The following is a 16,560-nucleotide window of genomic DNA, read 5'->3' on the forward strand; positions in this document are numbered from 1 at the left end:
AATAAAAGACACTGCCCATGACCAGCCTACATACCTACCTAGTATAAAAAGCTTTACTTCCATTGAGAGCCAAGTTTAGTGATTATTATACATTTAACTTAGAAAATTATGTATTCCTTGACGAGTAATTGCACATTAAAACGGACTTATACTTATAGATGTATAGTTGGTTGGCGATTACAATACTCTAAATAGATAACCAATCAATGATGCGAATAAAGATAATTTGACACAAAAGTAATCTATCGTCACAGTATTTTCACAATATCATATGGTAAAATGGCAATTGCAATTTCTAGGTTAGTATTTTTCAGCGACGTAAGTATAAATATTTTATGTCATTGGTATATTCGGACATTGTATAGCGAAATTTGATTTAATTTTTATTTATTTTTACTGCAAAATATTTTAAATATTAATATTCTTTCAAATATTTGTATAAATATTGATGTTTATATAAATATAAATACGAGTATATTCTGACAACTATCAGATTTAACTAAAAATTCATGTAATGACTTGCGACATTCTTAAAATCCCAATATATCAAAATTAATGACGCACTGAAAAAAGGGTTTGGGATCCACTATATCTTTGTATTCGTGCACATATTCCATAACTCTTTTAGTTTCACACTAATTTAGAAAAACTTCAAAAACTTTATTAAACTTCAAAATGTAATTAAATATTAACTTGTTTATTTTAAATTTAGGCAAATTAATTTTCATTTTTGTGGAAAAGCCAACAACTTAATTACTTATTTTTTTCGTTTTTCTTTAATGAGATAAGCGTCTTTGTAAACTCGTAGTGTTTTCATCCAAATTACTTATGGTTTAGCTCAGTTTAAAGATTTCATTAAAATACTTTTAAAAACATTGTAAGCATTTTTTTGATACAACTATTTTATTCTACGAGAGTGCAAAAATGTCTACTTTCGCGCACGCATTTTAGTTTAGAAAGTTTCACTTTTCCGCACGCGTGTTACTTTTCCGCACGCGGTTTTTACTTTTCCGCACGCGTGTTAATTTAGATATGTTAATATGGCCTTAAAGTAATTATAATACATGCAATAAACTAATATTTAGATATTATTTACTAATTTATTTCAAATATATCTTATTGTGTTCCTGTTTTAATGAAATTAACGCGACAATTCGATGAAATAAAATTATTTTGACATAATATTCGAAAGTCAAATCGGTAGACAATAACAGTCGTTTTGAGTCATCGTCATGGAAACCAAGATCGTCGTCATGCTAACTAATTATATTGAAAGTTTGGTTTTGACAACCTTGTCAAAGAATTAATTTGTGTATGTATTTTCATATTAATTAAATTAATTGATTAGATTTGGTAATTTTTTAAAGACTCTTAGAAAAAAATTGTTCCTAACTCTTGCAGAAAGTCTCTTTTCCGCACTCGACTGCTTGCCGAACTCCCGCTTCGCGTCGTTCGGCAAACTGCAGTCGCGTGCGGAAAAGTATGACTTTCTGCACTTGTTAGTAAAATAATTATTACGTTATTTAATGATAAACGTTTTCATTGAAGGTTAATTCAAATTAAACTCTTACCTTCATCAGGTTGTAACTTGGGTTTTATAGCCGCAATAAACATAAAAAATGGTGAATTTGTACATTAATAACTTGAAGAATAATAATTTCAAACTTTATCAAATTGGAGTTATTTAAAGGTTATATTGTTTCACTGGCGAGAAGGATTGCTACTCCCTAACAAACTTTTTTTTGTTTCGCATATGACATGTTTCGGGTTCTTTAGAATTTTGAAGTTTTACAATATTTTACCTTGAAAGATTGGACTAATAACAAAAAATTATGTTTTATTTCTGTTACCCTCAAAAAAATTGCAGTAGTAATTTTACGACGTTTTTATAATAAATACATTGTAATACATTTAATTACCTCAACCAACTCAACTTCTAGGGAAATCCCTGTAGATTTGCAATTACCTATGTACATTTTAAAAATTAGTTTTAAAAGGAAAGGAAGATTCGCAATTGTGCACTATTTAAAAATTAGTTTTTAATAGTGAAATCCCCGAAGATTTGTAATTCTGTGATTTTTCAAAAGGTAGAGGAAACCCCGAAACAATATATGACCCTATAAATATTAGCCAGCCGCAATTTCGGGTTCATTTTATTTAAATTTAAAGTCCAACTCTCGTTAAGAAGAATAAATTTTTTTGTGTGATTAGTTTCAAAATAATTGATTGTTCGCATTTCAATTAAGTAATGGACACTTCCAAACGAGGCTACGCGCTTTTAAAAGCGGCAAAAGTCGTTCAAGTTCAAGGTAAGTAATATCATATTTTATTTGAGTAGTCTATTAGTTGATACAATTTTAAACAAACACTTATAATATGACTTCTACAAAAAAATTGCATTTAAAATTTATTTAAGAAATAGGTAGGTTAATAACAGCAAATTTAACTTAATTTAATATAATATTATTCATTATAATAAGTAATATATATTTTTAAGAATATTTCTGATTAATGTATAATGACGATTTTTTTAAATTGTAATTAGAATTCTTCTTCTTTTATATGGGCAAAGTGCCTATCCCGTCTCTTTCGTGGTGAATCTATGCTTTTTTCTAAGCACATTGCACTATTCTAACTATGCTGTTCTCTTCCATTTTGCTGATGTACCTGTTCCATGCTGTTTTTTTTTTGGAATAGGTTTCTAATCTCATTGCCCATTTATCTGCCTAATAGTGTTTTTGCTGAATATGTCATGACAGGTCAGATTACCTATTTGTGTGTTTATCTGTGTTTATTTGTGTGTCAGATTATTTCAATAGTCTTTTCCTTTCTACTCCTCTCTTTTTCTCGATCTTTCCCTTCACTATTAGTTGAGCATATTGGTACTTATTATTTCTCAGTATGTTGGCTAGGTCTGATGTTTCTCGTTCTTTACCTATTCTATGGGGCAATTTTTCGTTTGAGGTATGCAATGTCCATGAAATTTTAAGGATTCTCCGGTAGATCCACATCCGCATTTCAAAGGCCTCCAATTTATTTACAGTTGATATTTTAAGGGTCCACGTTTCAACTGCATACAGAAGAGTCGACGACCAGACGTAGCATTTCGATAAACGTAGTCGAATTTCGAGTTACATTCAGCAGTCTTTCGATTTTTTCGAACGATTTTCTGGCCTGTTCTATTCTCTTATTTCTAGATCAAAATTGAGGCTGCTATCTATCCAACACTCCTGCTATTTACTGACTTGTTCTAAAATAAGCCCGTTTATTGTGCAAAGTTGAGGTATGTTTTGGTTTTTCAGTGAGGTACTTTGGTTTTCTTAATGTTTACTTCCTCTGCAATGTTATTATCGCCCAATAGTTTATTCCCTAATATTTTTACTGCATTACTTGTTCTATTATTTGGTTTTCAATTTTAAGTGCTTCTAATATTAAATCGAGGCTATTTGTACTCTACTTTGGACAACAAGGTGTTCAACCATCAAGCAGATTTCTCAGACATGAATGTCTTTACCGTGGTGCTGTTGATCTCCTTCGGCTGATTTTATTTTGCATTATGAGTTGAAGCCGCTTATACCGGCTCACTCTCATAATGTGTCCAAAGTACTGTAACTGTAGTATCTCTTTTTAATAGTTATTATAATCTCTTTATCAATTTTAATAACCCTGACACCTCTGTATTGGTCATTCTATGTATCCATGAAATTCGTAATAATTCGTAGATAATATTCTCCGATACAACCAGAACTCAAATGTTTCTATTTTGTTAATGTTATAATGTTAACGTCTTCTTTAGTGTCCTAGATTTCACGCCGCAGTACATCACATATCATATCATATGCCGTGTAATTAATTCTAGACTTAAATCTAGACTGTAGAAAACTTTCAAGTTTTATAAATGTCCCTGAGACCTTTTAATGCTAATCTTCATTTTTTGAAAGTTTTCAACAGCTTGGTTAAAATAATACCTAAATAGTTGTATTTTGTCGCTCTTGCAATCAGCTTTTGATGTATGTATAGTATGCATATATTTTCGGTACTTCTGACCGATTTTGTTGCAAGGACAAATTTAATTTTGTTCGTGTTTAAGGAAGGACCAAATTCTTCACTAATACAATTTACATTAACAAAGGCCTGTAGGTCTTCAAGCGATTCCGCTATTAGTACTCTGTCGTCTACGTATCTCAGATTGTTGTTTGAACTTTAATGCGATAACTCAGAAAATCCAAAGCTTTGTTCAAAATGTCTTCCGAGTATATGTTAAAACGGATTAGCGAGAGCACACAACTGTTATTTTTTTAACTTCAGTATTCTTTCTATCTATTTATCCTATAGCTCTTTAACCACAATAGAGATTGGAAATAATGTTGATATCTCTTGTAACCAGGTTTTTTCTCAATAAAAATTGAGGCCATGAGCGCCAGGGTGGCCTAACTTATAAGAATATTACTTTACATAATCAAAGAAAATGATCAGAAGCTATCAATGTCCGATTATTTTATTAATTGTATGTTGACCAAGAATGATTCTTGGTCAACGTACAATTACTATTACTAAAACAATCGGACATTGTTAGATTTGATCATTTTCTTTGATTATTTAAAGTAATGTTCTTATCAGTTAGACCACTCTTGCTCTCATGGTCTCAATTATTATTTCAGATGAGCATTGCGAACTTTATCAAATTGATATTCAATAAAGCACAAATTTATAATTTCTTTCTTGGTAGTATTTAGATCATTTTTTTTTTTCGGTATGGTTACAAAGGGTGATATCAGCCTTTTCTGTGGTATAGTTCCTGATTCATAAATGTTGTTAAATATATTTTTATAAATATATGAATATGCTCTTCATCAATAAGGACTTTCGATGATAGCTAGTCTAGACCGGATGTTTTTCTCTTTCTCGTTGAATTTACATCATATAGAATTTGTTCCATTTATGTAATTTTTTTTCGCCACTCTTTTGCTATATATTGGGTGCGTTATTAATTGCTTTGTATTTTTCGGATTTACTTTTGTATATTCTTTTATTTATAAGTTGCTTGATTTTATCTTGCATCTCTCTATGTTTTACATATTGTATTTCCCTCCCATCTATTTGCTTTAAAGCTTTCTTCAAGGCTAATAAAATCATATCTTTTTTTTTTTGTTTTGTTTTCCATTTTTATTTTACTACGTATGTGATGTGTTATTGTTTTATATTGTCCATGTTTACGTTCTTCTTTTATATAGGAGTAGAAGTAATTCAGTACTCATCAATTCTTGCTTTGCTGTGTGTATTATTTTCTTCTACTTTTCTACTACTGCCTTAGAGATTTTTTCAGGGCTAATTTAAAGTGATACAATATTTTGTTTATACTATGTTTATTATTTTGTAGATGTGACTTGTATTAACTCATTTTTATTGTATTCGTTGTCCTCTTATTGTCTTTCATATTTCATTCTGTTCTGTTTTGGTTTTCTGCTTTCCGATTCATAAGTCTCTTGCGTTGTTTCAAATTTACATTTCTTTCCTTCTTTCTCCCCTTCTTTATACTCTTTCAGGTGTCAGATTTCTGTTTAGTTTAGCTACATACCCTCCCATCTCTTCTATTCTTTTTTGTCTTGTGCTATTATTTTCATTTCTCCAAGCGTCTTCTGTTTAATCTTTCCCGCATCCATTTTTTTCTCTGTAAGCTTTTTTCGGTTTTGTGATATTTCTTGTCTCGTGAATTTTTCTCGTTGGTCTACTACTGTGTTTCATTCTCATCAGATATCCATACCAGTTTAATTGTCTCTTTACTATGTTGTTCATTATTGGTTCCTGCTTGGTTATCCCTCATATTTTCTCTTGTCTCATTTCTTTATATACTATAAATCTATACCATTTGGTCTTTCCAACTATAGCTCGTAGATGTCTCATCTCCATTGAGTTTATCCTACCATTATGTTTTTTTTTTTTGAAAAGTCCAATTTTCACTCGTATGTACCTATCATTGGTATCACAATCCTATTACATATATATATATATATATATATATATATATATTTTTTGATTTTTGTTTCTGGGGACAATTCTTTCTTTCTCAGAACTAGTGCTAGTTCGTAGTATAGTTTTAATTTTTTTTTGTTCTGTTTGTTACTTCGAGGTCTACCCATCATTGGTAATTATTCTTGTTCTGATGCTATGGCTTTGTGGCATTTATGTAATTTACTATTCTAATTAAGCCACAATTTAACTTGAAAAATGATTTTATTGACTTTCGACTTCCACTTCGGAGGCCGTTGTCGAAATAGTAAATTGGTAATTATACTTCCAAGATATGTGGTACACATATGTGGTAACTATTTCCAGTTGAGTATTTTTGCATTATATATTTATTTTATTTTCTTCCTATTCACCGATCACCATTATTTTACTTTCCTAGATGTTAGTTTCCATTATTAATTTCTCTATTTTCTCTGTCCATATGTTTATAAGTTTTTGAATTTTGGTCATGGAATCTGCTATAAGATACCTCTTTCCGAATTTTTCAGATCTTTCTCTTGTTATCTGTACATGCCCTTTTAATACTCTGTAAATATTTTCAATCATTTATATCAGCGTAATTGGTACTTTCATTTTCTGCAAGCAATTTTCTTTCTATAGAGTCGAATGCTGATGTTAGATCTATGAACGCCATAATGAGCTTTCCATCCGAGTCAATACTTCTTTCTATTATATTTCTAATGATGTTTTTCTATTATCGTTTGTTTGTCTTTCTGGTCTAAACTTTGCTTGTTCTTTTCCCAGTTCTTTTTCTACCTCTTGTCTTAGTGTCTTTTCTACTATTTTCGTGTAAAACATACCGATAACAAACATATTGCTCTATATTTTTCGGAGTTTACCTGTTCTCCGTTTTTGTATATTGGCACTACAAGGTTTCTTTGACAGCCTTGTGGGATTTGTTGCTTTTTCCATGCCTCTTTGTATATTTTCCATAGCCAGAAATCCCTTCTTCTCCCATGTATTTTACCATTTCCGGGTCTATGTCATCATCCCCTCCAGCTTTACCTGTTTTTATGCTTAATACTTCCTAATCAACTATTCTCAATGGGAAATAAGGCACACTTTAACTAAAACAAAAATGATTTTATTAACGTTTCAACGTCCACATTCACATACGATGTGAACGTCGAAACGTTAATAAAATCATTTTTATTTTAATTATATTGTGCCTTATTTCCCATTTGGAATAGTTGTTTACAAAAATGCCAGAAGGAAATAGCTTCAGAACAACATTGATACTTCCTGTATTACCTCTTCTCTACTTCTTCATCATTGCTATTCTCACTTTTGACACTACAGCCCGAAAGAGTTCAGTTGAGCTGCATCCAAACCATTCTCTGAGATTCCTCAGCCAGGACATTTTTCTCCTACCTATGCTGCGCCTTCCTTGAATCTTTCCCCGCATAATTAATTTTAGGAGTTCATATCTGCCACCACGTGTTATATAACCCAAGTATTGAAGTTTTCTTATTTTGATGGAATCCAATATATATCTCTCTGCTGTTCTGTACTCTCCTTAGTACTTAGTACTTCTGTTCTGTATTCTTCTCTACTTATTGGCTCTAATTCTTTCTTCTCTTTATCTTGATATGTTTAATATCTGTTGTGTACTGGTTCATTTCTAAATTTATTTTCGTAGTATTATTTCCATACTTTACATAGCTATATATTCTGCATTTGGCTAAGTTTGAATTGTTGTATCCTTTACTGCAATTATTTATTTTATGTTTTTCTTCCTAATATGTCTGATTGTTGTCCAAAAGTTTTTATTATTTGTTACACAGTTTTTCTGTAATTATTCTCCAAACTGCTCTTACGTCTTTGCTTTGGACTGCCTTATGATGCTTTTCGCTACTCGTCTCAGGTTTTTATATTCTTCTTTATCTTCTTCCAGCTCGGTTTCAATGTATTTTTTCCATGCTATTTTCTTTTTCTTGACTGCTGCCTTATTGTTCCACTACCTCGCTATTTTATGGTGTTAATTATGTTTTCTGATTCCACATATTCCTGTTGCTGTAGACTTTATCACTACTTTAAAGGCGTTCAATCTTTCTTCCAGTGCCTTTTGGATTTCTATTTGTATGAATCTTCGATTTGTTTCTATTTTGTAATGTTCTAATTTGAGCTAATTGACTTTTATTCTTTGTTAATATTTTCTTTCCACCTCCTAACCATCCTATGCTGTGTAGGTAATTCCGATTCCTATTCTTATTCTGTTACGACATAATGTATTTTATCTTCTACATTTTTCGTATAAACTGTGTAATCTATAAAACTTTTCCATTTTTGTCCTCCTCTACAAACGTATGTTTGTCTTCCATACTTTGATTTGTAAATTTGTGTCCACTGTAATTTTGTAGTACCCAATTTTCACTGTTTTTTCTTTATCTACCATCTCCCTTGCTTTGTGTCAACGATTTGATTTTTCCTCTCTCTCTCTCTCTCTCTCTCTCTCTCTCTCTCTCTCTCTCTCTCTCTCTCTCTCTCTCTCTCTCTCTCTCTCCTTTTGTGAGGTCCTCTGTTATCCATATTTTCTCGGGTTCAACATTCTTTAGTTTGTTCTTGTTCCGTACGATGGTTGTTTTAATATTCGAAACGAATAGGCACCAAAAGAAGAAGAATAAATAAATTATTTTTCCTTTTGTCTTCATCCATTATTTCTATTGTTCGTTGGATCGATCGTTCTATTATATCTTCTCGTATCTTTTTTTTTCTTTTTTAATCAATTCATTTCCTTCTATCAAGTCTTATCTTTTCTTGGTCCAGTCATTTTTCATTCTTTGTATTTCAGTTTTTTATTTTTTCATTATTTAGTTTAATTTCCTCTTTTAGTTCTTTTGGTCTGTATTTCTTTTCTCCATATTTTCCTCTTTCATTTCTATTTTAAGCTATTTATTTCTTTTTTAATCTCCTTATGTAGTTCTGCTAACATTTTCTATGTTTTATTCATTTCTTGTTTTTCTTTGTTGTCTTTTTGGGGCGTTCTTATGGTCGACTAACTTTTCTGAAATACTTCCTCTTCGTCAAATGAATTATCATGTTCACGTTTACTCGTTGTATTGTTCATTCTAGTGGGATTGTAGGTAAATACCCGTATCCTTATTGTTTCAACTAGCTTCTTTTTGGGGTTTATTTTAATTTGTTTTTGATAGTATGTTAAAATATTGCTGAATTTTTGATTTTATGGAATGTAAGTAATCAAAGGCATGCATTAACTTACAGTTTTTTAGTCTGTTGCGTTGTGTCTTTGACTACACTTTCATTTAACTATTTGTCTGGTTTTTAAAATTTTATTATTTTTTTATACTACTGATATTTTGATTTTTATGAGAGCTAATTTTACACCTTATTTACTTTCGACTTCCAGGAATGACCTCCTTTATATTTCAGATAAATATTATTTTTTCTTGGCATTTTACTTTTACCTTTTGAGAACCAGAAGGGATGCATTTTATTTTATGTTTTTGTTTATTTTGTTATTATGTTAGTTTTATTTTTCTCCAACCAATTTCAATATCTTCTTTCCACGTGATTAGTTTTTCCAGGTCTAGCCTACTTTGATATAGCTTTTTGTCGGATGATCATACAATTTTTTCATATTACATAATTTTGATTTCTAATTTTGGTGGTTTTCTCATATTATTTCATCATATTAAAATAAATTAATCCCAAAATTAGCTTTTGCTTGGTTCCTTTTCATACAATCTTCTTCTTTAAGTGTCTTCTCTCAATCAGAGGTTGGATATCATCATCACTATCCCTACTCTATTTACCGCTGCTCTGAAGAATTCTGTAGAACTGTGTTTAAATCAGTCCCTCAAATGCTTTAACCATGACGCTCTCCTTCTTCCTATACACCTTCCGCCTCTTATCTGTCCCTGTATTATCAGTCTTAGAATTTTATATCGTTTTCCCTTCATTATGTATCCCAGATATTGTAACTTTCTTATTTTTATTGTCTTTATTATTTCGCATTCTTTGCTGATTCTAACACTCATGTCAATGCTATTCTAACTATCCTTCTTTAACACCACATTTTAAATGACTGTAGCTTATTATTATGTGTTCTTGCTTCAATGTCCAGATTTCAAGTCCATATCGAGAACACGTTGCATCTCAAAGCTCTTACTATCGGGCGACCCTTACTCTCAGTTCTAATCTAAGGTCTTTGTTGCAGAGAGTTGTTTTAATTTTTTCTAACGCATTTCTTGCTATTTCAATCCTGGTCCTTAGATATTTCTGTTGTTTGATCATTTTTCATACAATTCTTGTTTATAATGTTTACTTCTGTTTGTAAGAATGTAGTCAGTCATTGGCCCCGTGTGTTAGTAAAGGATACCCGTATTGGTCTTTGTGATTGAAATATGTATTATTAGTTCTGTATCAATTCTGGACGTAGAAGTTCATAGGGGGATTCTAATTTTAATTTTATATACTTTTTAAATTTTTGCTTTATGACTAGTATTGTCGTTGCCAATTTTTGCATTCATGTCCCCCATGATATATAAATCAGATGTTTTTGGTATTGTATCTACCACCTTTTGGGGATCTTCATAAAATTTAACTATGGTATATTATATTATGTTGGTTTTCAGTTCTAATGTCCGTATACACTTATGGTTTATGGTCGTTGTTGTTCTGGTTTTAGATAGACCAACAGCATTCGATCTGAGACTTATTCTACATGTTCGATTCTATTCTCTAGTTCTTATCTTATTATTAGACCTTTACCTTTCTTCGCTCTATTATTCTTGGGAACTTTGCTGTATATGAGGAGGTATTCGCCTAACCACTGTTGTGGCCCTTTGTCTTTTTTCGTTTCTTGAATAACGGTCCGGTTCCGATACTTACTATCATTTCTAAGCCGTTCTAATTCTACTCTTGGTACCTTGGTAGGTTTATACGGGCTTTCAACAGGAAATAACGTCGCACACGATGGAAGAGCTAATTAACTCCCATAATCATTGGCAGATTGATTAGAATTAAAATATAATACTTTTAGTCTACTTTTTGCAGGCAGTACTAAGTTATTTTATTTGTCTTCATGGATATTTAAATTTAATTTGTGGAAAATTTATGTAAACATACAAATTTTTTCAATGTTTTAGTTTTCAGATTAGTTTTAATTTAGGATGAAATATTTTGAGTATTAATTAAATGTTTCTGATCAATTATTAAACTTCATTTGCTTTGTTTTTGTAAAATTCAAGTCCTATTATTTTTTTGATATTCATAGGTTTTTTTCTTTCATTTTGCAGATAAGGATAAACCTTCTACTTCTATTAATTACAAATTGGAAAAAGAAGGAAATGCCATCCCAGATATTGTTTTAAAAAGTTGTACCATCAAGGAAGATGTTTCACCAAAGGAACTAGAAGGATATCCATCAAAAAATGATAGTGGTGATAGCTGGAAAAACTATGCAGCGGCAAATCAATCACAAGTGATTCAAAGTAAAGGTAAAACTAAAAAAAATAGTATCATGAAGGAGTATATTGCTTCATCAAATCAACTACAAGAAGATCCCTCAAAAAGCGATAGTGATGATAGCTATGAAAACTATGCAGCTGCAAATCAATCACAAGATGTGATTCAAAGTAAAGGCAAAACCAAAAAAAGTTGTTCCATCAAGGAGGATAATGTTTCATCAAATCAACTACAAGGAGATCCCTCAAAAAGCGATAGTGATGATAGCTGTGAAAATTATGCAGTGGCAAATCAATCACAAGATGTAATTCAAAGTAAAGGCAAAACTAAAAAAAGTTGTTCCATCAAGGAGGATAATGCTTCATCAAACCAACTACAAGGAGATCCCTCAAAAAGCGATAGTGATGATAGCTGTGAAAATTATGCAGCGCCAATTCAATCACAAGTTGTGATTCAAAGTAAAGGCAAAACTAAAAAACTGAAAAATTTTTGTTACTACTGCGAAACTGATGTTACCAATTTTGCACGACACGTAACTGTGCATCATTCAGCTGAACTAGGTGTCATTCAACTAAATTCTAAACCGGTGAACAGTTTAGAAAGAAAGCGTTTACTGGCGAAATTAAGAAACAAAGGAAACTATCTCAAACATGAAGATGATGGGCCAAGAAAAGTAAGAAGATCCACGGTTCTGGGCAGATCTTCGTTACCATGTGATAATTGCTTAGGGTATTTCTCTTCGAAGTTATTGTACCGACATAGAAAAAAATGCTCAGGAAAATCAGGGCCAGCGCAAAGTATTGGTCAAAATGTATTGGCAAGTCACATCAAAGTTGATGAAAGATTGAAACGAGAAATTTTTCCACGTATGCGCGCAGACAAGATATCTCTAGAAGCAAAGACAGATGCTTTAATTTGCGCTTTTGGCTCTCGCTTTTTGCGAGTACATAGAGAACATCATTTTGCCACAGTGACGTCACGGAAAATGAGGGAGTTAGCCAGGATACTTATTGAACTTAAAAAAATAAATCCTGAAATAAAATCATTGTTTGATGCATTACAGCCTAAATATTTTGATAATATTGTTCAGGCAACACAAATTGCCTCAGGATATAAATCTTCAAATGACAGCTTTGATGCTCCTTCCTATGCTATGAATATAGTAAATTCTTTTAAACAATGCTGTGACATTGCCATTAACTTTGTTATTAAGAAAAAAGCAAACTACGAATCCATTACAGCCGCAGAAGCGGAAGCGCAGCTTAGAACAATGCTCCACTTATTCACTACGAATTGGAGATATGAGATATCCAGTCAAGCAGCCAACAATTTAAATCTAAAGAGGTGGAACAAGATTACAATTGTCCCTTTAGCAAATGATCTCAAAATCATGAAAGATTTTTTGATAGACTTGTCTAAAAAAGCAGCGGCTGAACTTCAAGTTAATACCAACAAAGTATCCGCATACAATACCCTACTCGAAACATCATATTGCCAAGTTCTTCTACTGAACCGAAGGCGCCCAGGAGAACTTCAAAGAATGAAGTTGGATACATATTTAAGTTGTACTAATGATAAAAGTACGTATGAAGAATTTTCGCTCATTACCAGCCCATCTGAACAAATTTTACTCAAAACTTTCAAGAGAGTTGTGATACGAGGAAAAAGACATAGGGGTGTACCTGTGTTATTCAGTAAAGATGTACAATCTAATATTAATTTATTGATAAGAGCCAGACCAAATATCGTTCCTGAAGAAAATATTTTTTTGTTTGGAAAACCAAATTCTAGGAATGAGATAAGTGGATATAAAATCTTAAGAAAATATGCCCGATTATCAGGAGCCAAAAATCCTGACGCTATTTCATCAACCAGACTAAGGAAACACTTGGCTACAATAAGTCAATCATTTAATATGACGGAAGCCGATATTGAACAACTTGCATTATTCATGGGTCATACAGTAGGTGTCCACAGAGGATCCTATAGGTTACCAGATGATGTTTACCAAACTGCCAAGTTAGCAAAACTTTTATTGGTTATGGAAACTGGAAGTGGTGAGTCATTTAAAGGCAAAAGCCTTGACGATATTCAACTAAATATGGATGAAAATATAATGACTGAAACAAACGAACCAGAAGACAAGGAATACGAAAATTTCCAAGAAGATGTAGTGGTAGTAGAAGCTGAGAAATCGAAACCACAAAATGTTAAAAATGCCATTGTCACGTCAACCACTAAAAAAAGGACGTTAGTCCCATGGACCGAGGATCAAAAAGTTTTTGCTAAAAGATTTTTTGCAAAGAATATCAAAAAAAGAAAAGCTCCAAACAGGAGAGAATGTGAAGATTTAATTGAAAAATATCCAGACACTTTCAGAAATAAAAGTTGGTTAAAAATTAAAGTTTTTATCCAAAATCAGTATTCAAGAAAGCCATGATTTGATGAAATTGTTTTGATTTTCTTTCCTGTAAGCTTACTTTTTTATATTTACTTTATACTATATTTTTTTCTGATTTGTATAATAGTTAATTTTTATTTCAAAGTGTGTTTTATAAGATTCAAATAAATTTTTTTTAATTATTATTAAAGGCTGTTTCAATAAAATCATATAGGTACTTAGTTATAGGAAGAATGCAAAAGTAAGAAGTAAGTTTATGATTAATTTTGCACATTAATATTTTTTGCAATTTACAATTTTAGTTGGAGATAAGCCATAATTTAAATTTGAAATTAAATTTATTTGACGTTTCGATTTCCACTTCGGAAATCCTTATCAAAATACAGAATATTAAGAAATGACTGAATTTATTTAATTCAATTTATTAATATTTTGTATTTTAATAAGGATTCCCTGAATGGAAATCGAAACGTCAAATAAATTTAATGTCAGACTTAAATTATGTCTTATTTCCAACTAAAATAGTAAATTGCAAAAAATATTAATGTGCAAAATTAATTATAATACTTCCTTTCCTTTGCCTTCTTCCTATAACTAAGTATCCCGAATCATCCCGAATTTAAGGTATGAAATTAAATTTATTTCAAGTTTCGATTTCTACTTTGAAAATCGTGATCAAAATACAAAACACTAATAAATAACAGTTTATTAATGTTTTGTACTTTGATAAGGATTTCCGAAGTCGAAACGTCAAATAAATTTAATTTCAAATTTAATTTTGTAATTAAATTTATTTGACGTTTCGATTTCCACTTCGGAAATCCTTATCAAAATACGAAATATTAAGAAATGATTGAATTTATTTAATTCAATTTATTAATATTTTGTATTTTAATAAGGATTCCCTGAATGGAAATCGAAACGTCAAATAAATTTAATGTCAGACTTAAATTATGTCTTATTTCCAACTAAAATAGTAAATTGCAAAAAATTTTAATGTGCAAAATTAATTATAATACTTCCTTTCCTTTGCCTTCTTCCTATAACTAAGTATCCCGAATCATCCCGAATTTAAGGTTTGAAATTAAATTTATTTGGCGTTTCGATTTGCACTTTGGAAATCCTTATTAAAATACAAAACACTAATAAATTGAACAAATTATTAATGTTTTGACTTTTCATAAGGATTTCCGAAGTCGATACGTCAAATAATTTTAATTTCAAACCTTAACTTGTGGCATATTTCCAACTAAAATAATAAATTGCATAAGATGCCGCAAGAAAATAGCTTCAGGACAACATTCATACTTTTTGTCGATCTCGATTGACTACTCTCAAAATTTGAAAATGTTAAAGACAAAAAAAATTAACATAGGTATTTTAACTACACCCTATTCCACGAACATACGACTGTGTTGGATTATCTCTACAACGAATATTTTTTTATTGTGCAAAATATGAAGAACGAAAGTAAATTGCAAATTACATTGTTGTTTATTGGAATAATTATTAGAGCCATTTACTTTCGTACTTCTTATGTTGTAGACTAAAATATTCGTTGTCGCGATAATCCAAAACAGCCGTATATTCGTGAAATGAACCATATTTAATTTTGAATATAATGATTATTATATTCTTTGGTCGCTATGTATACCGCGAACAACCAAAGAATATCAGTATTTCTAAAATATAAATATCTATGTATCTATCTCTCTATCAGCCTTGCAACATCCAATATTGGACATAAGCCTCCTCTTCGCTCTTCCATGTTTCTCTATCCTAAGCCATGTGCATCCATTTTGATCCTGCTTGATGTTTTAGATCATCTATCCATCTCATCTGTGGTGTCCCTCTCTTTCGTTTGTATGTCCATAGTTTCCACTTTGTAATAACTTTATTCCATATTTCGTCTTTTTGTCTAATAGTGTGACCGGCGAATATCCATTTTAGTTTAGCTGTTTGACGAGAAGCACCCTTAACTTTTGTTATATCATCCATTTTTTCTATCTGAATCTTATGTTGATCATTTGTCTTTCCATTGCTCTTTGTGTTTTCGCAATTCTATCCATATTCGCTTTTGTGAATGTCCGTGTTTAACATCCATATGTGAGGACCGGAAGAATACATTGGTCGCAGAGTTTTGTTTTTAGATATTGAGGGTATTTTTTATTCTTAAATATGAAGCTGAACTTACCAAACGAGACATACGCTAACTTCGTTCGTCTCTTTATTTCTGCCGTTTGGTTGTCTCTATTCAATTTTACTATTTGTCCCAAGTATATATATTCATTCACTTCTTCTATTTGCTTTTATTTAACTACGATTCTCAACTCATCTTTTTGATTTGTTATCACTTTTGTTTTGTTTTAATTCATATTTAATCCAACTTTACTGGCTTCTTGGTCTAGTTATTGTATCATTATCTGTAGTTGTTCCTTGTCTGTAGCTATATGGATGATATCGTCAGCGTATCTTAGGTGATTTAAGTATTGGCCGTTAATGATGAAAACTTAATATTTATCCTTATTTAGTCGTAATAGGTAAATTATAGTCAATTTTCTAAAGCTGGTTTTTTGCGGCATACCGAAATATTTTGGGAATTAGCGTCGGATTCATTTTCAAACTGTAAAAAAAGTTTTTACAAACGGTTATTTCAAAAGTGTGAGGCAAAATCTTTTCATATGCGAGGTAAAAAGAAAAGG

At 31.1% G+C, this 16,560-nt stretch overlaps 1 protein-coding gene across 1 annotated transcript; it reads left to right on the top strand.

The window, feature by feature from the left end:
- Nucleotides 1-2,248: 2,248 nt before the first annotated feature.
- On the top strand, nt 2,249-13,897 carry LOC126891159 (uncharacterized). Its single transcript, XM_050660341.1, has 2 exons — nt 2,249-2,309; nt 11,289-13,897. The coding sequence occupies exons 1-2, from the start codon at nt 2,249-2,251 to the stop codon at nt 13,895-13,897; spliced, it is 2,670 nt and encodes an 889-aa protein (XP_050516298.1).
- The last annotated feature ends 2,663 nt before the right edge of the window (nt 13,898-16,560 follow it).

Source organism: Diabrotica virgifera, chromosome 9 (genome assembly GCF_917563875.1).
Source record: "Diabrotica virgifera virgifera chromosome 9, PGI_DIABVI_V3a".
Lineage (NCBI taxonomy): Eukaryota > Metazoa > Arthropoda > Insecta > Coleoptera > Chrysomelidae > Diabrotica > Diabrotica virgifera.